The sequence below is a fragment of the Carya illinoinensis genome, chromosome 5 (genome assembly GCF_018687715.1).
Source record: "Carya illinoinensis cultivar Pawnee chromosome 5, C.illinoinensisPawnee_v1, whole genome shotgun sequence".
NCBI classification, from domain to species: Eukaryota; Viridiplantae; Streptophyta; class Magnoliopsida; order Fagales; family Juglandaceae; genus Carya; species Carya illinoinensis.
In genome coordinates, this window is record NC_056756.1 from 1,768,901 (window position 1) to 1,794,806 (window position 25,906).

The following is a 25,906-nucleotide window of genomic DNA, read 5'->3' on the forward strand; positions in this document are numbered from 1 at the left end:
TTTCTAAAATAACCATTTGTTTGATAAAGTTTCTCGCCACCTAACAGTAAGATGCTCAGCAGAACCAACTCTTAAAACTTTTCATCCAAACACTATATGCACTTCATTTTTGCTAAATTAAAAGATAAAGCGCTACTTTTGAAGTTTTGTTAATATCCGTTAAGAAAGCGCCAAAGAACCCACCAACACATGCTTCTGTCAATTGTATCTAAGACACTGAATGCCTCCTATTTCTGGAAGGTGTTGATTTAGCTTCTTCTGGGTTGGCAGAACCAAGACTATCTGAGGAATCCGAGCCACTATTGTCACCTTGTCCCCCCTTGCCAGACCACAGCTTGGTAAGGATCTTTGACTTAAGTAGCCCTTTCATTTTGTTAATGGCAGCTTTGTCCACATTACTTTTACCATCTCCATTCCTTTCACCACCTCCCACTCCATTGGCTAACCTTAAAGCAGCTAGCTCCCCCTTTAGTGCCTTGAGATCCTCAGCTGTTGCCACCCCATCCCAGTCTTCCTCTGTATTAGTTGTTGCAGACCTAGAGCTGCCATGAGAGCCACTATTTAGATCCTTGATGCCTTTGGGTATGTCAGGAGTGCTGCTGCCTGATGATGCTGCAGCCCTAACCTGCTCAAAATAGAGTACCTGCACTACGACACGCAATGGCAGTCTCTCATTTTGAACAGCATGCATGCACGCATCAACTGATAGCTTCTTGCAGTCCATCAGCTTGCATATCCTTTTCTTCTCGCTCTTGCTAATCCCTGGATGCTCCTGCATAAAGCACAGTGAAGAATGCAGCTCCCTTTAGAGGTTTTCTAACAAAAACATTTGGACTAAACTTGATTTAAAAGCGTGAGAATTGAGTAGAGCTTCAGTATATAACAAAATTCTAACGTGAATCCCTAATACACCAAAATGCAAAGCATGTTTTACACCATCAATTTTGAAACATAATGTACTTCCCCCCAACAGCCCTTTTTGAGAAATTCATACCTTTAGATACATGTCAATGGCGCGGTAGAGCCCATCATGAGCAGGCCGAGAGATGTTGGACACCATTTCAGCAAGATCAACAAATTTCGACAAGGTTAGGTTGGGATCCTTCGAAATTTCAGCAAGATATCCATCTATCAGTTTTGCCACCATCAGCTTGGAAGCCTCCGATAAAATCCCTGGCCTTCTTGTCTCCTGAAGCTCATGGCTTTCTTCAAGCAATTCAATCTCAGCACTCTTATCTTGCATCAGAAACTCTTGTACTATTTTCTGTACCGTACTAACATCAAACATTGTAGTTTCCTCTTCTGGTGCTCGTATCAAAAGATCATTTACAGAAGCCTCCTCCAGTTGCTGTCCTATTCTCCTTACCAGCTCAACCTTATCCATCTCTCCTGAGTTCACTAAAATGGAAGCTTTTAACAATTTGAGCAAGAAACTACAAGAGACACAGCCTTTGTCTGCTGGCAACAGCCACGCTATTGTATTGACTATTGACTGGTACTTCGCCTTGTCTCCAGACTGAATCATACCCTTGCTGAAACCTGGCAACCTTCTGTAAGCATAAGCTTTCAAGGCTTCCCCAATTACATCATTTGAAACAATCCCTATGTTTTTAATATTCACCAGAACACGCTTATACAGACCAATTTCAAGCTCGCACAAATCCTCAACCCACCAGTCCTTTGGCACTGGACGGTTTCTGACACCATTCCAGTTTGGATCATTCCCATTTTCCTCTGGGAGCTTCTTCCGATTATAGGTATAGGACCAGTCAACCTTGGAAACATCAATACAGGCCTTGGTAGCTATACAGTCAATGCAATCGCTGACAACCTTCAACTCCTCAGATAATGGTAGTAAAAACTTTGTAGTCTGTAGAACAATGATTGAATCTTTCCAGCTGCGGAAAATGCTAGAGGTAAGAAAGACATCAATCTTGTAGATGAGGTTCCCTCTCTCCATGGTCTCATGCATTTCTAGGTACTCAGCTGCACATCGAGCAGCAGCAACATTGTAAGCATTGAGAGTGACGGTCATGCCATAACAAAACTTGGCACATATCTCAAAGGCAGCAGGACCACCAGGAATGTCAGAAATGTGAACTTCATCTGTCATGTCTTCCTTGGTTGTGACCAACTTCTGCAAGCGACCACTTCTTGACAGTAGTGGAAACTGTTCAACAGATGATTCCGATTTGGTTTCAGAAAAATTGAAATATATTGTTTAGAGTTAAAGCTAGTGCCAACCAATGCCACTGAGAAACTTTCTTAACCCATGTCTTCATAACCGCATCTATCAATTCTTTTTTAGTTCCTTTCTATTATTATAGTCAATAAATCTACTTAGTAATAATTGGTTGAATGGGTTATAGTACCATTTTCGTAAGCAGAGTACATGGCACTAAACGCCTGCTAGTGAGCTCACACAAATCATTGTCATGCCTCTGGAATTAGTTTCATGCCTTTCGCGTATAAGCAACCAAGCATGTTCATTGTCTTGAGAGGGAAAGGTAAAAAAAATAAAAATAAAATGATGGTGACAATGATGATAATATAGGCAGCCATGACAAATTGTTCTATAGGAATCAGCCCATTTAGAGACTACAGAGATTATACATTCTAGTTTAGTAGTTAGGCTGTCTTCTATGCATCACGAAAATCTACAGAGGACAGTAATACAGTTGTTAATGCTCCAGAATAAAAAAGCCAAAAAGGGTTAAATTGAATTGTCTTCATTATATAGTAAAAGTGCTCGGTTAAAGATTATCTTACCTTGTGAAGATAGAATTTTACATCCCCTACAATAAGAATGATGTCTGTTGCCAGCTCACTTGCGACATACCTGCCAGATTGATATTCCCTTCTAAGTTACTGAGAAAACATTAAATTAGATGGTACTGTTATAAAGGAAAGAATATCTGAGTTCATAGATAATCCTTTTTAAGACTACCTTTTACATGCTCTCTACTTGGAAAACTCAATAATAAGCAAAATAACATAGTTTGATTCAAAATTCTTTGCACTTCCATGTAAAATTATTCTCAGCCCCTTGTTCTTGCCAGGCATGTCATTGCTGAAAATTGAATAAGTAAATCATGGTAGCCATCAAGTAATGGATAAGCTACTGGTATAATGTCATCGATTCACCATCTTGTACTGCTAGAAAGCCAGATGCCTTGCTTCAGTTTTTCAATTGAAGACATTACCCTGCATTGGTTACTCTTAAACTAATAGCCATGAACCATTAAACCACTAGATATGGAATCTACTTCACCAAAGGTTTCATTCTAAAACAGACCCAATACCATGATATTGCAAAACAATAACCACATAAAGTGATTGGAATTCAAATTGAATCCTCAGATACTTACAAAAAACTGATATTGCTAGACTAGAGTAGTTTCAAATCCACCAAACCTCAAGTTATCTATATTATAATTATATAGGTGTCGCTAGTTTAGCCTTGTAGTTGCCATTAGTGGTCTGGATTAATACAATATAAGGAATTACAATCGTAAGCATCAGATTTTCCCCTACAACATTACTAAAAGGGAAAGAATTCATTTTTCCATGATTGAGAACCACATAATGTTCCATGAGTTGTAATATCATTAGACCTAGGATCAGATATGTACTCCTCAGATTTTTGGTTAATAGATGCATCCAAAGTTCAGAACAAATATGATTAATACAGTTTGATGAAATAATTACATTATGACTTCTTATTCACTCAATTAATCAAAGCATAATTTTTTAACATCCCAACGCATTCAATAGCTAAATAATGCCAATTGAGGTTCTACTATACTACAGCCAGTACCCACCTATCAGAAATGCTTAACATCATGAGCATCCAAGAGAAATTTAACTAACCTGACTAGAAATTTATAAAGCTGAAAGAACTTTTCTTCTTTTCTGACTTAGTTAGAACTAAGAAAACTAATGAAGTACTTCCTCTCAAATCCCAAATGCCATCAGAGAGAGAAAACAGCCAACATTGAAAGAGTACAATATGGGCAAGCTTGAAACGGAATGGGAAGGCCATATACAAACAGAATTTTCAAACCCCCAAAAATAATTTTTAAATGGGCCCTATTTTAATCGAGCAATGAAGTTGTTCACAGTCGTCACAGTGAGCTGGAAGTTAAACCTCAAACAACTTTTTGTCAACAAAAGTGTCACAGTAAGTAAGCATTAATCTAAGGGGCAAATCTGACTCGAAAGAGGTGGCAAACAGAACTTCAATGAACAGATAAACAGTTGGAAGAGCTGAAGTCATCGGTTACAGCGTATGCAACACAAACGGAAATGCATCAAACATAACAACAGCACCAGTAATTCCTAAACAAATTTCAAAAGAAAAATGATAGGACCCAGTTCTTTTTTTATTTCTTTAATTCCGAAAGATCTCACCTGACATTGTTTCCTTCAGTCTGAAAGGAATCCGGCTTTGATCCAAGTTTCATAAACTTCATCTCGAGAGCAAGAGATCCGCTTCACCCTCTGCACCTTTAAACCGGTCCTCTCCAACACTCAGCTGATCAGCGCTAGTCGCGACGACACATTCTCAGTGAGCATACATAAAAACCCTCAATTGAAGGAAAATTCCCAGAAATAGAAAGCAGTATCCCAGATGTGGGGACCAGATTTCTCAATGCAAGCAAGTTCCTGGTCTCCAAGAGAGAAAAGAAGGATCTCAAAGAGGGGAAGGATATATGCTGTGGTGGTAAGAGAGCGAATCTTTGACAGCAACCGAGGCAGAGAGTCTGAGTAAGAGAGAGAAGGAGATTAAAGGGAAACACAAGATGGGAGTTGTGCAATTTTTTAAGAAAAGGTTCTCTTGAATGCCAAGAGAGCCAAAGAAGAGGCTGTTTCCTTGGTCGGCGGCAAAGCCCACGGAGCCCGGGCGCACCTAGTCAGCCCAGGAGACATCGCCAACAGGCTTCTAAGACTAAAATAATTCTCACACCAGTATCACCCGCAAGCACAAATCCGACTCCACCTCACTCCCCCCCACTATTTCCTTTTTTTTCTTTTCCTTTCTGATCACTTTGTTCCTTTGTTATCGATTTTTTTAAGCATTCATACCACAAGGCCCTCTTATGGTCTTTATAGCTTCAAGTTCCAAAACCCATACAAATCAAACAAATCAGATTTGTGTTTGATTTCTTTAACCGTTGAAGTTCGAAAAAACCTGAAACAGAAAACAGCATCTCGATATCAGTTGAAGAAACCCCCAGAACGGTAGACAATGAGCATCTCTCTTTATTTTGCTAAGTACGGAAATAAATAGGAGAGAGAGCACAAAAGCAGAAGTTAATTATAGTAATTAACAACCAAACATCAACTACCAACGACAAAATCACTACAAAATTATAACAGAAATCTAAGGAATCTATCAGAATATAACACAGAAATCTAGTAAATTATTGAAGCTGAAGATCTTGTATAATGTTAAGACCCCAAAATCGCACATGAAGAAATATGCCCAATATCAAGTTGGGAACATAAAGAAGAGCCCCAAAAGCCACTCTCCGTGTAAACACCAACAAAACCCAAGACTCATATATCAAATCTACAAAGCTCATGTATAGACTAATAACAAGTTACATGTAGTAGTGTCAAATTAAGCGAAACCCATTCCAAGTTTTAAGTGGTATCAGCAAAAACCATACCAAGAAATCTAGATTCTAAAACCGTCTTAAGGAAGAAACGAGGGAGATAGAGGGGGAGAGATTGCTTATAAAACTCTTCCAAAATATTACGCCGGCATTCCAATCTTTTTGCGTCAAGAACAGAAAATCAGTGGAACAGTAACACTGCCAAAGAGAACTTTAATTCTGGAGGGATCAAACTCACCACAACAAAAACCAAAACCAAAAGCTAAAGAAATAACCTAAAAGTACCCATCAGATAATGAGCTGGTTCTCACAGTATCTGCATCCACAACTCCAAGTACGAAGCATAAAGGCCCCTCCACACTGTCCACAGATTACAGTAAAAGCCAAGCTGATACGAAATGTTTCATGATCAGTCTCGTTAGTGCCAAGCTTACCACTTTCTCCAAGCACGGTATTTCCCCTGCACTCATCAATTTTCTTTTCTCTATGATTTCCCTGAGAAAGTTGAAAATGTTCATTCAATTTCTGAAAGCATTAACACTCACCATTACACTTGCTCAGTCATGCACGCCACACTGACACTCCAGCTTTCTAGTTGTTACCCCTATAACGCGGATTCCTTCATTAAATGACCCTTCGCTTGTTAACTAATTAACCCATTACCCACATCTACCTCTCTCTCTCTCTCTCTCTCTCTCTCTCTCTGAGACTAGTCCTCTCTCTCGTACTGCTATCTTCATCGACAAGGTGGTGGCAGTGGCATCAGGAAATTTAAAAAGAGTGATTGATCGAACTGTACGAAAAAATTATGCGAGCTTAAAAAGTTAAAACATGTCGAAGTTCAATTGGCTAGCACTCCGAAATGTAAAAAAATAAACACATTTTCTGCGTAATTTTTAATTTTCACGAAACATCCTGGAACTTATTAGTAATTATTAGACAATACCCATGCTATCGTTCGAACTTCGAAAAAGCTGTCGTTGAGCTACTTGATGAGCATCCTCACACAGTATAAAATGATGCTCATGTGAATTGTTTAATTTGCTGATTTTTAGGTTAGTTAAACACAATTATCAATGTCTGCTACTAATTGAGACAGATCATGTATATACATGCTCTTTTTTAGGATCTTATCACAGTTGGATATAATTCCCTATTCTTTCACTGTATTCGAATGATAATACCTCCAAAGCCTATATATATATTGATCAGTGTTTTTTAGTTATTAATTAATATAATCAGTTAATTTCTTCGTAAGTTTTTCTGAATATTTATATAATGGTTTCATGAGTGTAATATTTGCATGCGAGCTGGCACGTAAATGGGATATATTTAAGAGAGATTAGGCACCACATATATAGAGTTTTCTTTTAAATTTTCTTGTCTATTTTGCACTTCCTCGTTAAAAGTAAAAGAAAAGCCTCTCCTTTCACGCTAAAGACTGACCTTTTTTAAATAAATTAATGGTCGATCTTCGTCGAGGAGATGATATATCAGTAAATTCATGTGAATGATTAAATAATTATCTGAGTCAGGCCGGGTCGACATGCAAAAGTTCTTGCAATTAAAGTTTCACTTGATATAGGTGCTGATCGAGGTTGACCTTCGCCTTCAAAGTTCAACATGTTTCACGAATAATAAGCTGATTCTCCGTTGCTAGCAGCTAGCTAGTTCCATGAGTGAGACGAGACAAAATGGCCACTATTCTCTAATCACATCATCTTATCTAAAGCTATAGTACCAACTGAACTTAGACAACTTCTTTTTTCTTTCCTGCAGAAGTAAAGGAATTAAGATATTAATGCTACAGAAAATCAAATAAAAAAAGAAGCCTTAAATCTTGATGCGGCAATTATTATTAACGTAGTCGTCTTTATTAATTTCGATAGACGAATGAAAAAATGTGTTCTCTTTGATCATTTGATTTGATATTGATTGAAGAGAGATCGAGATCAAGTACTGTATGTAAATTGTAATGTAATAGCTAGGCTACTGTTTGAGTGTTTCCTGATCTACCAATCAAGAGCAATGAATCTAGACCCATTTCTTAAGGAACACTCGATTCCTTCTACTTTGAACCAGTTTATATTTCTTTTTATATTTTTATTTTTTTATGTTTATTTGTCTGGTGAGAAAGCTGCTGCTGCTGCTGCTTGAATTTTAAAGACGAGTTTGGATCGAATATGTACGTAGTCGATCGAGTATGTGTGGTGGGGCTTTTAAGATAAGAACTAGTCAACGAGAGTCTACTCGTTCTACCTGTCAAGCTGTTTCCCACGTGATGCCTAATGTTAGACAGGAAAAATTTTACCATGAACCATCTATCACATATCAAGATGACAAGATATGATTTATTATTTTTTATTCTTCTGTTTAAATATATGTATTTATACAGTAATACTTCTCTATTAGACATTTGCATACAAAAAGAATGGCTTTGTTGCACGTTATTTTACACTACACATCACATATTTTTTAATTTTTTTATTTATATTAAACTAATTGAATTCTTTTACGTCTTATCATTCTTACATTACATGACTTGCTAAAAAATCATGTATAGTGTGTGGTATAGAAATGATGAATATAATTATTCCAAAAGAATATCTTATGCTAGCGATGTATTTTGTATTTTTTACGACGAATTTAAGTGATGCAAAAAGTCATTTTTCTTATAGTGATCATATATATTTCTTTAGTGTTAAGACTTTACAAAAACTTTATGTCAAAATCACTTTTACGTATTTTTTATACATTCTGCTAATGTGATTGGTTACTTCATTTTTTTTTAAAATAAAATAATTATTTTAACCAATCATATTAGTAGAGTGCACAAAGAATACACAAAAATGATTGTAGGTAGAAGAACTCTAAGTTTTAACTTTATATTTAGTTTTTTCTTTTAATTCAGATTTTATCAATTACCACCTTCTCTCAATGCACATGGCCACCACTGTCATACTATGATACTACAAGAAAAGAAATCAGTCAAACTAATTAATCGAAAATGGCAATATTGCTTAATTATGACAACCATTGGATTGGTCGTGAAGCTTGATCATTGACGGTGTTGGCACACCATCGATTCACATAATTTACAGTAATTATATATAATATGCATGCAACAATGAATACTAGAAAATGGCATTGCATCAAAGTAGAAGATTGTTGACGAATCATTGATACAAATGGCAACCTTTTCTGAAGCGGAAATAAGTGCGACATGATCATGATCAGGACCACATGCAATATTGGATTAAGCATCTTTCGCGTGATGTTAATTTCCGGATTGCTGATCTACGGCCAATAAGAAAAGCAGATCCAATACAAAAACAAGATCAGTACGTACGTATAAATTATTAATGCAGGGCGTACCGCTGCACTTTCAGACTGTGGTCCTTCGAAAAGGTTGTAGTCTATTTTCATAAAACGGATAATTATATAAGAAATAATAGGACTAGGTGTTGAATGGAAATTATTAAAGCTATTGTACCAGCTAAGACTTCCGCTATTAATTAAAGTCTTACGAATACAAATGGATGCAGCCCGTAATGAGTAATCACTTCTGCAAGGGGAGTTTTTCCGCAGGCCGCCCAGGATAAAGGCCCAATAGCATGAGGGGCTTAGGCCCACCGAACAACCCATCGGTCTAATCAAGGAGTCCCCAACCTTGAAATAGAAGTCAGTCTATGATCCTGAACGCATGGGAAATCCATTACAACGCGAATGAAAAGGAACACGCATACTTTGACAGAGTTAAATCTCATGTAGCTTTGAGTAGACAAGTGGGCGCAAATCGTGTAGAGTTTTTGAAGTTGATCCTTTGACAGATGAGGAATGAAGAGTCTAACGGCATGCATCCACAGGTTGGAAGAGGTAGAGAGTCATATTGCATTAAATGCGCCACCTCCGAGGCCATCTTGCATTAAAGGTGCCTAATTGAAAGAATTGTTGGGATGATACATTCCCTAACACGAGGCATGGGCATTAGACCTTAGAAAATCGGGTATAAAAGGTGATTCCTAAGTACTATGAATTTTCTCTGTATTCTCTACATATTTGCACTAAGTTCTAAAATGATATTGACTTTGGTATTAAAGACTCTCTGGATGTCATCAAGCTTCCGTTCTCTCAGTATTTTCTTTGTGTTTACAGGTTAAAATTGAAGATCCGAGTTGTTGAGAGTCCGACCTAAAGACGTACAAACACGATGTTAACAATTACTTTATTAATTTCCTTAAAGAGTTTTTGAAGAAATATATAGAGGGTTTAATTGGGGTGGGTGGTAGATAGGGAGGGAGGAAGACTTTGATTGATTTTGTTTTAGTGATGGGAAACATGACTACTATATATATTCATGGCCACTTATATTATAGGTTTATAGGCAACAATATATAATATGTGAGAGCACGCATTGCATGGCAAGTAAAATCGCACCAAAAAATGTTGATAGAAATTAGACATAGAGATTAATTTGGGGGCTCTTTTTCGGCCGAAAGTTTCTTTGGATATGATTGTGATGGTCAGTTTATGGATATGATGAGCTTCATGTGTAAGTGGGACCGGACAGTATGCAAAAAGGGAGGAGAAAAGAATTTGAGGTTCAAATTAAATGGTGATTCAGAAGAGATAACACACCCAATATATGGGAAAGCTAGACATCCGATCGAGCTCATGAAATATTATATATATATATATATAGAAACATATTTGGGGGAATATCCTAACCACAGAATCCTACAGCAAGTGCTAGAAAAGAAGCACTGAACTTGTCACAGAATTCACGTACTTTGATTAGCTTTTTAAAAAAAAAAAAAACAGTAGTGCAACCCAATAATAGAGAAATTGACACTGTCACGCCTAAATAGTGTGTGGCACAGAGGCTTGTGAAGATTGGCTTTTGCTTTATGCTTTTGTCAGAATGCATGTACTTATAATTGGAAAGGATGATTAGGGCTTGTACCACTACCTTGCAAAAGTCTAAACAGTCGGTGCAGCCCATTATAGTCAGGTTTGATGCTCAAATGCCACCAAGTTTGTGGCCCAAGTGAGGTGAATGTGTTCTAAGTTTGGGTATTTCCTTTTGCCATTCTCATCGAGTGCTATATATGTAGCCTTACACACCAGAGGAGGACTATGATAGTTAGCCTTTCTAAATCGAACATTAAATACGTTTCTCTCTCTATATATTTCTGATGATCTATAACATACACTGACACAGACACCGAGACACATGTCATTGTAGTGTTGCTATTGGACAAGCATTGGCAACAAAAGTAAGTATGATGATGAGAGGACGTGACATTATGATTTTTTTATATATATATAAAATGCATGTTTTCATTACAAAACAATGGACATTTTCAAGTTCTCTTCGGATCCAAGTAGATCTATATACGATCCTCATTTCTCCTTAAAATATAGAGATTGAATCTTCTTATCTTTGAAAAAGGGGGATTAATTAGTGAAAGGAAAACCATGATTGCATGATTTGTTACGTTTTTTTTTTTAACTTGAGTATATATAAAAATCTTTGGTGGTGCTGTATAATATTAAGAGGTCGGTCCAATTCATTGAGTTAATTAACTACTCATGAAGGTACGATTGTCTTCATATTCATTGTTTATATATACAGAACTATCATCAATTAAAAATAAAAAAGAAAAACTATCCCATTTGAACAATAATCCAAAATACGTCCCAATTAATTATTATGAATTAATTAAATTCAGAACTACTGTTCTCTTCCGATCTCACGAATATATAAAAGAACGTGCTTAATTATCGTTTAAGCTGACCTAATGGGTTTGCCACTAACGTATTATATATATACAAAGTAAGGACAAGTTGCACTTCATCAAATCCAGCCACAAAAGTCCCAGCTGATCATCTTAGCTCACAAAAGTCATTTCCACAACATAGGCCATCTCTCACCGCCTGCCAAACAAGAACGCCATGGTTCTTATTGTAAGTACGTACAGTATGACATTACTACTTATAATGGGAAATAGCAGAGAAGCTACGTACGTTCAACTTGAACGGACATATGGCTAGCTGTTGAAAAAATCAGCCGTCCTCTAGAAAAAAATTGTTCTTTGTAATCAGTATTTTCTCATGAAATGATTATTTTTTATCAAAATAAATATATTTTACTTTTAATCGTAAATAATTATTCTCATCGCATACAATTCATCACAAATGATCAATTATTTTTTGTAGTGACGTAAGATGCTTTGTTAGCTGCCCAACTAGCTAGGGGGGATCCATCCCTGTTAAAAAAAGTCAACTATATATTCAGTACTGTTATTGAACACGTTGCATTGTTGACCTACTTCGATCTTTTTCTTTTTCCTTGGGTGCTAACTGGCATGATCGAGATCTTTGGAAAGTACTTATCAAATTGGTCTTGGAACAAAGGGTTAAAAAAATAAGGAGAGACGTTGCAAATTTTTGCAATAATAATGCAGGATCGTGCTAGCTAGTAGTAATTCTTTCCTTAACAACCAAGCAAGCATCCAGGGCCTGTAATTTGAAACTACGTAATGGGTTGAAAGTTTTGCAATGGGTAAGTACCAGGCATATATAGATAGGCGGTGAAAGATCTATAGGCAAAATTAAATTAAAGGAGGGTGGTCAAGGCTTTGCTTTGCTGATGACTGATTAATTTGCACATAATACTTCTTTTTGTCTTTAATTCATGCAAATTCGGAGGCCGGGCATGAAAGTCGCCCAATCAGAAGAAATAAAACTTATGCAGGTCACGACTATGCCAAAGTATGATATGGTAAAAAGACACAGCTTCAAATATATACCAAGTCTTGTAAGATATGGTAACAAATTAGGTAAAGAAACAGCCAATATTGGATATGATCATCAGACATGCTGCAGCTAGCATATATGCATGCATATATGTGAGTGATTAATGATGTATGCACACATGTGATCATCATCAAAAATTCAAGTCATGTACGTGTTTTCTTTGACGTTTCTAATGATTTCCTTCTTGGATGTCTGGCCTGCGTTTGTTTTCAAAATGATAACTTTCTGTTCAAATTTCTCATATTATTTCCTACATACAACTGAATAATCCCCCCCACCCCCACCCCCACCCCAAAAAAGAAAAACGTTCGATCACTGGGATATTCTCTAATTCGATCGTATCTTTCAAAGAAGTTTTGCATCAATGTGAACAAATAAATTAAAGCTTCTTTTTTCTTTTTCTGTGTTCTTTTAAACAGTAGATGCACATTATTCTCTCACATTCAGAATATATATATATATATATATATATATATATATATATATATAGCCACTCGATCGAGAACATGCAGAAATTAGTGTTCATGCATGACATGAGATGATGATCATACCGAGGCGTATCCCTTCCTCATGTGCATTAAGATTAACATATCGATCGATCGAATTAGCCCAACCCTGTCCTTTTCATTATATTATTTTGGCCCAAGTGTGAACCAATCTATTAACGATCGAACATTGTTTTTCTTTTTTTATAATTATCTAGCTTCATTCTATTACGCATCCACGCGGTTTCCCTGATCCCACGCGCAAAGAACATGGCTGGCCGATTAACATATAATATATACGGCTTACTTCTTATTTCTTTTTATTCCTCCTTGTTTCTGATCAGCATGATCTCTCAAACCATGTTAATTAAAACGGTCCAAGCTTTTGTCATTTTGAGGAATATCTTGATCGCATCAAAGAATACGATTCTTATCACTTTGCGCGGAAAACAGATCGATCATCATGTTATTGTATTTTTCTGACACCTAATTCTGAGCTGCTCCAATGTTTGTGGGTTATCCACAAGAGTTCTTCTACTTGCAAATTAATTTACAATTTAAATATAATTTTTCTAAAGAAAAAAAAACTACTAACTGGAGAGCACATCAAAAGATCAGTTTTCCGGGACATTAGTGAAATAAGTTAACTAGGTACGTAAGATCACATAAAAGAATTAGCCCTCGTTTGGAGGTTAAGATGAGATGAAAAAAAATTTGTAAATAATAGTGAATTAGTTTGACTTAATATGTTTTATGGAGGTTTTAGGAAAAGAGAGAGAAAATGTTAGAATAAAAATATTATAAAGTTAAAATTAGTATTGTTATAATATAATTTTTTAATATTATTTATATATTATGATTAGAAAAAGTTAAATTATTTTTTGTATTTTGTTTGAAAGTTTAGCAAAGCTGTAATAATTAGATAAAAAAAAATTAAAGATTTGAAATTAAAAATTGTTTGTGTTTGTGATATTTGGATATTGAGATGATCAGATTGTATAAAATGAGATAAGATGGTCTAAATGGAGACTTTACTCTAGCTAGGTAGCTTTTTGTGTCTCTAGTTAGTGCGTGCATGTTTGAGATTATGGCAAGAAATATAATTTATAACTTTATGATTTATATAACTTATAACTTAAGTAATTAGTTCTACTATTAAAAAATTATTTACTGTTTAGTAACCATATATTTAAAACACTTTTAAATATATTACGTTTGTTTGGAAATAAATTAAAAAAGTAATTTCTGATATAGAAATGATTATTATTTAAATTTTTAAAAATTATGGTCATATCCTTGAAAGTTTGAAAGTTGTAATTATCTTAAAATTGTATGGATATTTTCGTCTATTGACAGTCTTTTTAAAATTTGAATTACATTCCGTATTATCCGGAAAAATATGTTTGAGAAAAAATATCAAAATGATAATTTTCCTCAAAAGTACTTTTTAGCTTATTTGAGATAAAAAGTACTTTAATATATAATACCAAAACGACCTAATTTTTTCATTAAAGAGCTTTTAAAAATATTTAAATATTTTTTAATACTCCTACTGTAACCCCAAACATACGTACATTTAATTATACTTTTACAATGAAGTGCTTTGGAAGGGAAAAAAATCATATTATATAATAGATAACGATAAGCTTATTGCTTCGTACCATTCATTTATTATTCTCTTTATTTTTTTATTATTTAATTTAATAATTAAGGAAGTAACTATTAATGAAATTATATATATATTTTTAATTTTTCTTAATGATTAAGGATGTTGGAAAAATATTTAAAATAAAAGAAAATTTTCAAATACAATTTAAAGTGTAAATAAGTAGTAAGAGATAAAAAGCTTATATTTACCTTATACATCATCCAATAGCAAATAGTGTGGCGTAAAAGGACGATTTTGTCTCTTGGGTAAAATGCCTGCGTTTTACTGTAGCAAATTTATTTATTTATTATTATTATTATTATTTAAAAAGCCACGTGTAAGGCTGAATATAGGATAACTCATAAAATAAATGTGGTTACGTTGTCAAGTCCGCGTTTTGGAGGAGTAGGCCGCTTTTAAAACAACACGGCACCGGCACGCATCCACACCTTTTTTTTTCAAATTGCCTTTTAAGCCTCTATATTGTGCTTCAACGACAACGAGTATGCGTGTATTCGGCCATTTCCGTGGGAAAGTGGACCGATTTGATAACTTACCTTGCATGTCTTGAAGTTGTCGCCTTTAAGACTTTAACTTTCCCTCCTAACTGTTTGACATCGTGAATGGAGAGTACTACTTGGGAAAAGAAATGTCTTTAGACATATTCCGTTCCTTTCTAATCTCGAAGCTGTAAACTAAAGTATAAACCATACTGTAAATAAACCAAATCGGAAGTGTGTCTGTGTCCCGACACCAATGAGCAGTCTGAGTTTTTGAGTGAAAATAGTATTCTTTTCAAAACTACACATTTTGAACTCAAATGCATAAAAACAGATTAATATGGAACTCCCACAAGAATGAAGAGCAAGTATGAAGTATGGTAGATGGTGCTTAGCAGCTCAAGACGGAGAATCACAAGTAATGAGATACCCCCAAAGCCACGGAGAAAACTTGGTGATGTATAATCATTGTCAACATGTGCAGGAGGGTACTGGCTTCACTTCAGCCTATCACTCTATATCTAAATTAACATGGGCTGCTTCGTACGTGCTTAATTCTTAAGACTCAAAAGATCCCCATCACAATGGCACTGCCTGCTGTAATTACGCTGGTCACGCTCCAAATTTAGTTGAATTTTCATGTCCTAAGAATAATCAAACACCCCTCGACCAATATTATTTTTATTTTTAAAAATAAAAAAATAAAAAACTTGACTTGATCCAAATATAGTCAATCCGTCGGTCGGCCTCATAACTCACGGGAAAATTTCAACTAAATGGACTTGGAATAAATTGGACGAAAGAAATCAATTTTGTAAATATCTTCTTCTTCTTTTTTAATTATTATTTGTGGAAGCTAATCTAAGAATTAAATCTTGTCAAATACTCAACCAATATTTCAAGCTAATAAATAGAATGAAAATAACAAATAATGGGAAGGAAAATTCATCCACCCAAAAGACTTGTACAGCGACTATTATATGGAAACGAATGAATGAATGAATAATATGAGTTTTAAAAAAAAAAACACCAATAATTGCAGATTGCTAGTTTCAGAAACAAAGAACAAATCCAATGTACAGAAACAATTCGTCTAGACAGAGCCTAAACAATCAACACTATTTCAAAGAGAATTGATCAGACAAATAAATTTGAAGTTCTGCTATTCACGTAATCTTGACATCAATCTTGGGCGGAAACCATGTCTTCCGGACTCATCAAGAACAAGCGGGGCTTTTTTGTGGGCAGAGGAGACTCCACTTCTTGCTCCGCCGAAAGCTGGCTCCTCTTCCTCTCGGGCCAGAAATCTGGAAAGGCCGGTAGGTTCAAGTCGAACCCACGGTGGCTCTGGCTGAGGCTGGAGCCGCCACCTTCCGATAAGGTCACGCCGCTGTTGGCGTTGGCATTGGTATTGGTGTTGCTGTGGCTGTTACCGCCGTCATAGTGGCAGCGCTTGTGGCCGCCCAAGGCCTGGCCGGTGGGGAAGGTCTTGTGGCAGATGGAGCACTCGTGGGTCTTACCGCTCGTGCCGGCGGCAGAGGAGGAGGAAGTTGATGGGTGGTTGTTGTTGGTGTCGACGTTGGCGGCTTCGAAGGATGACTTGCGGTGGCTGGCCTTGTGGCCGCCGAGGGCTTGGTAGGAAGGGAAGGCTTTGTTGCATACGGTGCACTTGTAAGAGAGATTCAAGGTCGGCGGCTCGGGCAGCGAGCGCTTTTGTTGTGTAATGATCTCACTTTTGGTGGGGTTGGTGCCGCCACGGGCAAGCATGATGAGGCAGAGGGCGAGGTACTCTTCCTCGGTCGGCGGGTTCTCGATGCGAGCGGGTCGTTTGGAGCGCTTCCCCTTGGCCCATGGCTCCACAAATTGACGCTCAACGTCGTCTTCATAGTTGAAAGGAGTGGCTGTAGTAGGAGAATTCAGAGCTTCTAAGGCCATCTTTCCTTGTTGTTGAGAGATGGGTTTACTTAGAAAGGAAGCAGGAGAGCAGAGAAAGAAAATAAAAGTGGTTGTTTGTGTTGGAAAGAGTAAGCAAGAGATATGTGGTGTGAGAGTGTGTGGGAGAGATGGCTGTGGTTAGTGGTATATATAAAGGAGGAATGGGAATGGATGCTAGAGAAGGTGGGGAAGGTGAGTTGGTGTAGCTGGAAGTGAAGTCGGTCAACTATAACTACAAGAAGAGGAAGGGAGTAGGAGTGATGGTGGGGTGGTGTGACTGAGCTCCAAGAGAAGACTTGTTCCAAGTCAAAACTATGGTACGCCCGCTCTTCCATTTACTCGGATATTTGTGTTTATAAACAAATTGAGGTACGTATGGGTAGACCGACTTGGGGTCTTGGGGTGGGGCGTGTTCACCACGCTTACAGTTGTTGGCCACGTCATGAGAAAAATAAATTGGGATTTTATTATTATTATTATATATATATATATATATATATATATTAATTGGTAGTCATTTAATATATAATTACAAATAATAAGATTTTTGATAAAAAAAAAATACAATAAAAATCTTAGGAGATAGAAACTTCTACCATTTAGGTCACAATTAATTGGTTCTTAGTAAATAGTAATGAACAGATAATGAGAAATTTTTCTTGATTTATTAAAATCAGTATTATTATTATTTCGTGAGCTGTGATATAATGAAATATGAATTCAAAACTATATGAGGTATAGGGGTTGATATCACAATATCTAAGGCATATTAATTAATTCGTTAATTACCTGATTTGGACACGCTTCTTCCCATAATGTAAATGATTTACAGGATTTACTTGCAATTAAATGGCTTTAACTATCTTTTTAATTTATTTATCTCCATTACAATTACATTAAAATGTTAATATTCCTTCTAAAACTATAGTTGACTACAAGTGAAGACTAAAATAATCATCTCAATAAAATGCAAGTCTTTGTTTATTTACAGCTCCTATATATAAATATATTAATATACAAAACACATAGTTATAAGAGCTTATACCCTTTGTACCTATCACATTTATTTGTAGCAACCTGTCAATTTGTTTAGAGTAATATCTATCTAGTACAGGGAATATCTGAACAAATGGTAGCATTTTATTTGAAGTATAAATTTTAAATAGATAAATTGCGCATATATTTTTTTATAAAAATATGGATCTTATGGGTAAAAAAATAATTTTTTTAAAAAATTTTTTAAAATGAGATTTATTTATTTATTATAAAGATTTATGTAAAATTTATTCATTTAAAAATTTTAATCTTTTATTTTTACTATCCAAATTATGCTTTGTATCACACCGCCTGCTTTCCCACGCGCCATTTTAGCGGTTTGGAAACAGAAATAACCGCTTTACGTTGTCGAGTTCTTTATTATTTATTTCCATAGTTTTCTACCATCTGGACCTTGAATTCGAGCTTCTATTTTGGTAGTTCCTACTTGGTGTGCTCTGTGGCAAGACACCTAAACTTTGTAGAAAAAAAAACATCCTCTTTTAGCCACGTGTTATTACTGGTATTATCCTCGTTCACGTCTGTACTACCAAACAAACAAAAATAAAAACAAAAAAACTGTATCTCGAGTTTTGGATTTTTTTTTTAAAGAATAAATAAATAAAAAAGAAGCCAAGTGTGGCCGCGGGAAAGAGTGTACCGATACACAACCAAAACGGCTTCTTCTCCAAGCGTCAGGTATTACTGCAAGCAACAGACACGTGGCACTTGACGTCTCTTTTTGGGTACCGCCATGTACGTGTTTGCCATGATCGACAAGCAGTTTTAAAAACGATCACATAAGGCCGTACGTTTTTTGTTTGGAGTTCATCTAATGCCTGCCATGCGGTTACTAACGATGCTTCACCTTGCCACGTCATTACTACTATTCGGATCCACACGTAATTTTGAGTTCAGATAATTCAGAATTCTAGTGCGATTTTTAATTCAAAAGGGACAAAAAAGCATTCAGATGCCTTGAATATGCTTAGGAAATTCTTCATCATGTTTCCTATGATACGAATTTTCAACCATTTTAAAATGTTTTGATTGTTTGAATTAACATATGAAAATGTTTCTGAAAATATTAAAATCTCATATCACGATTAGTATTTGAGATAAATGAATGGAGATCCGCGTCCTGTATGAATGGATGGCAGCCAAATTCATAATTGTAGTACGACAAGGCATTCATCCTGATCCTCTTTCTGGAGGAACTTCACCAGCTATGTAAAGTATATATTGCCATGGAGTTTGAGATATATGTGAAGTTATATGTTAATTTTATTTTTAACTTATTATATGAGATGTGATATATTTATTATTATTTTATTAAAATATAAATAATTCGTCTAATAATAATAAATATATGACATCTTATAAATCAAATAAAAATAAACTAATAATATAATATATATAATTTTTCGTAAGATATATATATATAAAAAATTCTGTTAAATTATAATTTCATTTTCAATAAGATATGATAAATATATATATCTTATCGACTAGAATGATAATATGGTATATCTTATTACTGCATATCTATTGATTAGCTTTAGGCTGAAAAGAAGGAAAAAAAAAAGAAAAAAAAAACAGAGAGAGAGATTCGTGTACGTGACTCATTCTGGCTGGCTATCGATGCTCTCATCCAGTAGCGCTAGGGAATGGATCCGTCATCGCACTCGTCGATTTTACCACAATAGGATCAGTACAAACTATAAATTATAAATAAACGAAGACGTACGAGGCTATGTGATTTAGGTGTGGCGTCAAAGTTAGGCACACAACGCAACAAACACTACCTTCCAATGTATTGTTAAGAGTTTAATTTATTCCCTCCCGTACGTAAAATTTAGTTCAGAAATGGTACTACAAGCGAGGTTGCTGATCGATCAGTAATTATTATTTTTTGATGTTTAAAAAGAAATGCAGAGTCATTTTTCACTAATGTGGTGATATGTATTTAGTCAAGTTCCTGATGATCATTCATTTCAGTCGGGCATGATTTTCTTTCCCAGGAAATGAAACGGAAACTTCAAGAAAATTTATTCATGGTCGTCTGAGAGAGAGTAGTACTCCCTGCTAAGCAACTTCCAACCTCCTTACTTAGTGAAGGAAAGCTCAACGTAAGGGGTGACGAAATCATGACTCATGATCGCATAATAATCACTTTCCATTAAGTTTATAAGAATTAATTAATGCCGATGTTGCTTCCTCACCTAAAGGCCAAAATGAGGAGACTTTTCCGATTGTTCACTCGCACATGAGCAATTAGACCCAACTCATGAATTAAGCTGATGGAGGAACAGTCAAACCTTTTGTCTTTTTCATACATCGGTGATTCGGTCATCTTCAAAGTTGTACTCAGCAACTTCCATCGACTTTTTCCTCTTGGGATAATCTAAACTCTAAAGTCTCGTTTTGGTCAAGGTTGTAATGTGCGTATTGACTGTTGACCCAATATTTCAGCAAACTCGCTGCTCAGCTTATCATGTGCAATAATAAATCCGTCATTTCAAATATGGGCCTCAGCTAAATATGGGTTTTTGCAACTTTTGGGTTGGCCCAGACAACTGAAGGCTGCGTTAATTTTACTGTATTAGTAAACAGGTGGCTCCATTTGGGCCCATAAATCCATGCGTTATGGGCTTCCACTATGCGTCACACAGCGGCACAGAAACACCCATCCCCACGCCTACTGCAGAGTGAAGCGGTGACTCACTCTCTCTCTCTCTCTCTCTCTCTCTCTATGGCCACCTCGCTGCTCTGCCCGCTCTCAGCTCCAACCTCGTCGTCCATCTTCGAGGACCCTCGAGCATTTGGGAAAGTGCGTACTTCTCTTGGGTTTCAAAGGTCCCTTTTCCTTCACGGCACCAAGCTCTTCTCTGCTTCCATCGTTCACCCAACTTGGAGAAGCACGGCTCGAAGATGCTTTAGCTCCCCACTTGCCAAGTCCTTGGAACGCATCCCCAAGCACTTCAGGGAAGAAAATCTCAAAGATGGATGTGAGTCTTTCCCTTTCCCTCTTTTTTAAAATTTTCGAAGACACCATTTTTTTCTAAAGGTTTTGCCCCTGCCAATTTCAATTTTTTTATTTTTTATTTTTTGGGATTAATTACATTCTGCTCAGTCGAGTAAATTTTGTGTTTACTTATATTACTTATTTCTTGAGATGTAATTTTATTTTTCTTTCTGATGATTTCTTTCTGACTTTTGTTACGTTAAAGTGAGTTCGCGTTCCAATTTATGTATCAATGTAAATGTCTTCATATTTAAAATTTAAATTGATATTTTTTTTAATAAAATCTAATTTCTAACTAATCACATTGGATTGGTGCCGTGGGCAGAATCGCTTACAACTAGATTTTTCGTTTATAGTATGGGAACAAAATATGCTCCGTTATATGTAGATAGAATAGAAGTCGCATAACCTAAAAATCTACGTTTAGGTATTAGTTACCAACCACAATCTGAGGAAATTTGTGCGTGGCCCTTATTTAAAATCACGGTGATTTTATGTTGCTTAGTTTGTGTCGCTCTTCCACTAACCATTGATCGATGGTGATGACTATGGTTTTGACTTCGAACTTATAATTTGGTACGTAGGAAGCCCTCTGGTGAAAATTTCAGCATACTGATATTTATAGAGTGCTGTTGTCAGTATGAGTTTGAAAGGAGCTCCTCAGTTTATTTATTTCGTATTTCCATCTGAAATGTTGTGTGGTTTTATGAGAATTTACATTATCACAATGGACCATTCAGGGAGGCAAAGTAACCCGGACCCTAGGGAAGTTAACTCTAAGTGGTGATAGATCCTCTAATTTCTCAGAGATATCAGCACCAGCTTAGGGCATGAACCGGTGTATACAAGATTTATTCAAAGGGATCAATTTCTACATTGCTTTTAGTTCTGAGGCTAGCTTTTGACTTATAGGGTGCTTGTTAGAGCAAGAATTTTTTTTCCTATAACCTTATGATAATTTCTGGGCTGAGGTACACGAATCTATGAGATGCTTTAAATGCATCAATGAAAGTAAGCAACTATGAATACCTCACCAAAGAGTGCTCTAAATGGCTCTTGAGATTCATTCAACAGCTTGGAATCACTACGGTAGGAGAAGGGATGGTTACTGATATGTTTAAATTAAACTAGGACTCTAGGTGAGGCATAGAGTGGTAGAACAGAGCTCTCAAAGGATGCTAACAAATACCTAGTTATGTATATGATCATATTGGTAGAACTTTTTTTTTTCCCATTTCTTGCGGCATCCACATCTTGCAAGTTCTGGCTTGTTCGTATCATGTTGAATCCGTGTGTTCATTGTTGCTACTTTTGCAACTAGATTGCAAGGGATTGGTTATTGAAGCAAAGAGGATACACTTGCTGAAAAGCTGCTTTATGTTTTAGTCTCATCCAAAATCATAGCAAAATCGAGTTGCTACTTCCTCACATTCATTTTTTAATTGATAGTGATGGACAATTACAAGAATGCACCCCAATATCTCTATGGCCTTACTGCTTCACAAATGGACATGTTCATGACAGAAGATAATCCCGTCCGACGACAGTTGGAAAGAGTTACAGAGGTTCTTCTCCCTTCTTGCACTCCTTGGTATCATCTGATAGGCTGATTAAGTTATACTAAAAAGAATTCATTATATATTATGCTTGTTGGAAGTCACTTCTCTATAGAACCAAAATGTTATGACAACAAATTCAATTGGGTCCTTATCTTGTTGACAACTATTGGCAGGAAAGCATCTCTTCTGCCAAGAACTATTTGGACCATGGAGGGATGTGGAGTCTATCCGGCATGGGTGAACAGGGTCCTTCAAAATACAGTATGAGCGTAAGCATGTATCGTGGAGGAGCCAGAGGATATGGAAGACCTAGAACTGCTCCTCCTGATTTGCCTTCTTTGCTTTTAGATGCTCGAATATGCTATCTGGGCATGCCTGTAAGCCACCATATTCTGTCTCATGACAATGGTATGTGCTTCTCATTTTATCTAAATTGTCTTGATATTATCTTGTCTGCATTATGCAGATTGTGCCAGCAGTAACTGAGCTCCTTGTTGCTCAATTTATGTGGTTGGACTATGATAACCCTTCAAAGCCTATATATTTATACATAAATTCATCTGGGACACAGGTTAGCATTGAAATGTGTTATTTTCAATTATATATTCCTCCATATCCAAATTCTGATTGGTGAAATAATATTCACAGTTTCCAAAACTCTGAATTACTTTTCTGATCTTTCATTTGGTTTCTGTTATGCTATTTAGAATGAGAAGATGGAGACTGTTGGATCAGAAACCGAGGCATATGCAATAGCTGACATGATGGCTGTAAGTATAATATCAACCCTATCTGGTATTTTTTGCATCTATAATGATTGTAAAATAAATGGCACTGATTCACAAAACGGACCCATTGACATAGGCCAATTTTCTTCATATTTTATTTTATGTTTTGTTGTTTAACCTATCTTTTTTAACATGTGTATGTCTTTCACTATCTGCTTGAAGTATGTCAAATCAGACGTCTATACTGTAAATTGTGGCATGGCATATGGTCAAGCAGCAATGCTTCTCTCGCTAGGAGCAAAGGGTTTTCGTGCTGTACAGCCAAATTGCTCCAGTATGATTCATGTATCTCTAAAGTTCAAAAGTAGGATGCTGTATACGTGTCCCTTTACTGTCTTAATAATAGACACAGAACAAGGAAATCAGAATTCGGATATAACATCCCTACGGAAGGAGTCACTTATTTAGTTCTTCCACATTCATTCTCTAAAACCTATCCAATTATCATTTTTCCACTTTTATCCAGGTTCATATCCCTAGTGTTTGAGGCTTTCCCCATCTTCTTTCCCACTAGAGGAATGTCTACCATTTTTCCATATTTTTTAACTACAGTTTATTTCACTTTACCTTGCAGTCTGCTGATTCACTTGTATACTTGAAACAGTTGGACCTTATATTTGCTATATGTGCCTTCAACATATACCTTTAAGCTCAATACATTTCGTTTGATTTTGCCTTGCCCTTTTTTTTCCTAATTGCAGCGAAGTTATATCTGCCAAAAGTAAACAGATCAAGCGGGGCTGCCATAGATATGTGGATTAAGGTACTTGCTCTGTCCCTCTGTGTTCGTGTGTGTGTGAGATAGAGCTTCTTTGACAAGTTTCTGTCAGGCCAAAGAGCTGGATGCAAATACTGAGTACTACATTGAGCTATTAGCAAAAGGAATTGGGAAACCCAAGGAAGAAATTGCTAGAGACATCCAGCGACCTAAATATTTTCGAGCACAGGAAGCCATTGATTATGGCATTGCAGACAAGATAATCAACTCAAGGGATGCTGCATTTGAGAAGAGGGTAATGTTTCCATTGTTCTTTGTTTCTGCTTGCTTGTAAACGCTAATGCCTCCATGCTGGTTCTAATTATATAATTTTTTCCGATCAGAATTATGATGAGATGCTTTCTCAATCAAGAGCTATGAGAAGATCAGCAGGAGTTGGTCCGCAAGCTGCTCCCTCTGGATTTAGGTAAAATAAAGAGCAGTAGCAAAACATAGCATAAAGGTACAAAGGAAAGGTTGATGCTGGTAATCATCAAAAGCAGCCTTGGGAGGAGCTGGTTACTTACGGGGGCTTCAGTTGAGCCTCTAGCTATGATGCAAGAATGATAATGGACCTTTTTGTGACCTCAGGAGTCTGGGCAATTCTTCATTACTTTTTTATCTTTTTGAAATGTTGCATACGCGGTACCCTGCAGAATGCGTGATGTTTAATCACTTGCCCAACCAAAACCCATTGAAACAATAAATTTTGGCTTCTTATTTTGTATATAGGTCACCTATCTTTGGTTACTTTTCTACTTTTGAAGTGTTATTCACAAGCCCTGCACGCGGCTTAAGCTCTCTCTCTCTCTCTCTCCGAGTTCTTATTCCTCAGTGCGAAACAAAATAGAACAGAACACAAATGGCAGAAAATCGCTACTAAGAACAAACAACAGCGGTTTGTGGGTCGAGTCGGGCCTTGTCCCCTTTGTTTGACATTGGGCCTATTACTCTTGCACAACTAAAGTCACACTACTGCGATTTGGGCCTTCTCTATGATTGGGCTTTTATTGCCCGAATTTTGCAACCCAATGAAGAATGAGGGAACAAATTATCAAATTACTTGTATCAAAATTTCATTTCTGCAACATACTAATTTGTGATTGGAAAATATTAATTCATCGCTTGAATTTATCTTTTTATTTTAATCATTCATTTATTTAAATTTCTTTTACTTAATAATTAAGGAAATGACTTTTAATATATTGATGTCTGTGTTTTTTTTTAATATTTAAATATGTTAAAAAAATATGAAAAAAACAAGAAAAAAATAAAAAGGTAAATTTATACTAGGGCAGGGCAGTGCACTAACGTTGCCTTATATGATTTGTCATTTTTATTATTCTATTTAAACACATATTGATGTGTAAATATATATTTAAATAAAATGATAAAAATGATAAATTACATGTTATGTATTGTGAGGATAATAAATAGTATTTCTCAAATTTTATAGATTGAAATGCTAACACTAAATTATCTTAAATGTTCTATTTATTTGATGAGTTTTGCTATATACAAGTATAGTCGCGTACTAATTTGTGTACCAATACTAATTTATTCATATTTAAAATTTAAATTAACACTATTTTCAATAAAATTTATTTTTTGACCAATCATATTACATTGGTGCACAGATTAGTGCACAATTATACTTATAATTATATTTTTCCTTATTTGATAATGCCTCATAATATACTAAATTATATTAAATAGTTTTATTAAATAAAATTAGTT

At 35.8% G+C, this 25,906-nt stretch overlaps 3 protein-coding genes across 9 annotated transcripts; 1 reads left to right on the plus strand and 2 right to left on the minus strand.

The window, feature by feature from the left end:
• Positions 1-6,418, minus strand: LOC122310518 (BTB/POZ domain-containing protein NPY2-like). Of its 7 annotated transcripts, XM_043124438.1 has the most exons (6): positions 6,164-6,418; positions 5,894-6,078; positions 4,411-5,191; positions 2,770-2,839; positions 995-2,170; positions 1-772 (listed from the first exon to the last, which is right to left on the minus strand). In XM_043124438.1, the coding sequence occupies exons 3-6, from the start codon at positions 4,470-4,472 to the stop codon at positions 209-211; spliced, it is 1,872 nt and encodes a 623-aa protein (XP_042980372.1). In that variant the 5' UTR covers positions 4,473-5,191; positions 5,894-6,078; positions 6,164-6,418; the 3' UTR covers positions 1-208. The 7 variants fall into 7 exon arrangements, with proteins under 7 accessions (XP_042980372.1, XP_042980378.1, XP_042980373.1 ...); XM_043124444.1 differs by lacking the exon at positions 5,894-6,078; XM_043124439.1 differs by having other exon boundaries at positions 5,930-6,418.
• Positions 6,419-15,966: 9,548 nt separating this feature from the next.
• Positions 15,967-17,325, minus strand: LOC122310852 (zinc finger protein ZAT10). Its single transcript, XM_043125055.1, has one exon. It carries the CDS (start codon positions 17,003-17,005, stop codon positions 16,253-16,255), a length of 753 nt encoding a protein of 250 aa, XP_042980989.1. The 5' UTR covers positions 17,006-17,325; the 3' UTR covers positions 15,967-16,252.
• Positions 17,326-20,706: 3,381 nt separating this feature from the next.
• LOC122310853 (ATP-dependent Clp protease proteolytic subunit-related protein 1, chloroplastic-like) lies at positions 20,707-24,970 on the plus strand. The gene is made up of 9 exons (XM_043125056.1): positions 20,707-21,048; positions 22,515-22,630; positions 22,798-23,001; positions 23,091-23,195; positions 23,332-23,394; positions 23,575-23,686; positions 24,114-24,175; positions 24,243-24,425; positions 24,514-24,970. The coding sequence occupies exons 1-9, from the start codon at positions 20,793-20,795 to the stop codon at positions 24,598-24,600; spliced, it is 1,188 nt and encodes a 395-aa protein (XP_042980990.1). The 5' UTR covers positions 20,707-20,792; the 3' UTR covers positions 24,601-24,970.
• Positions 24,971-25,906: the final 936 nt, after the last annotated feature.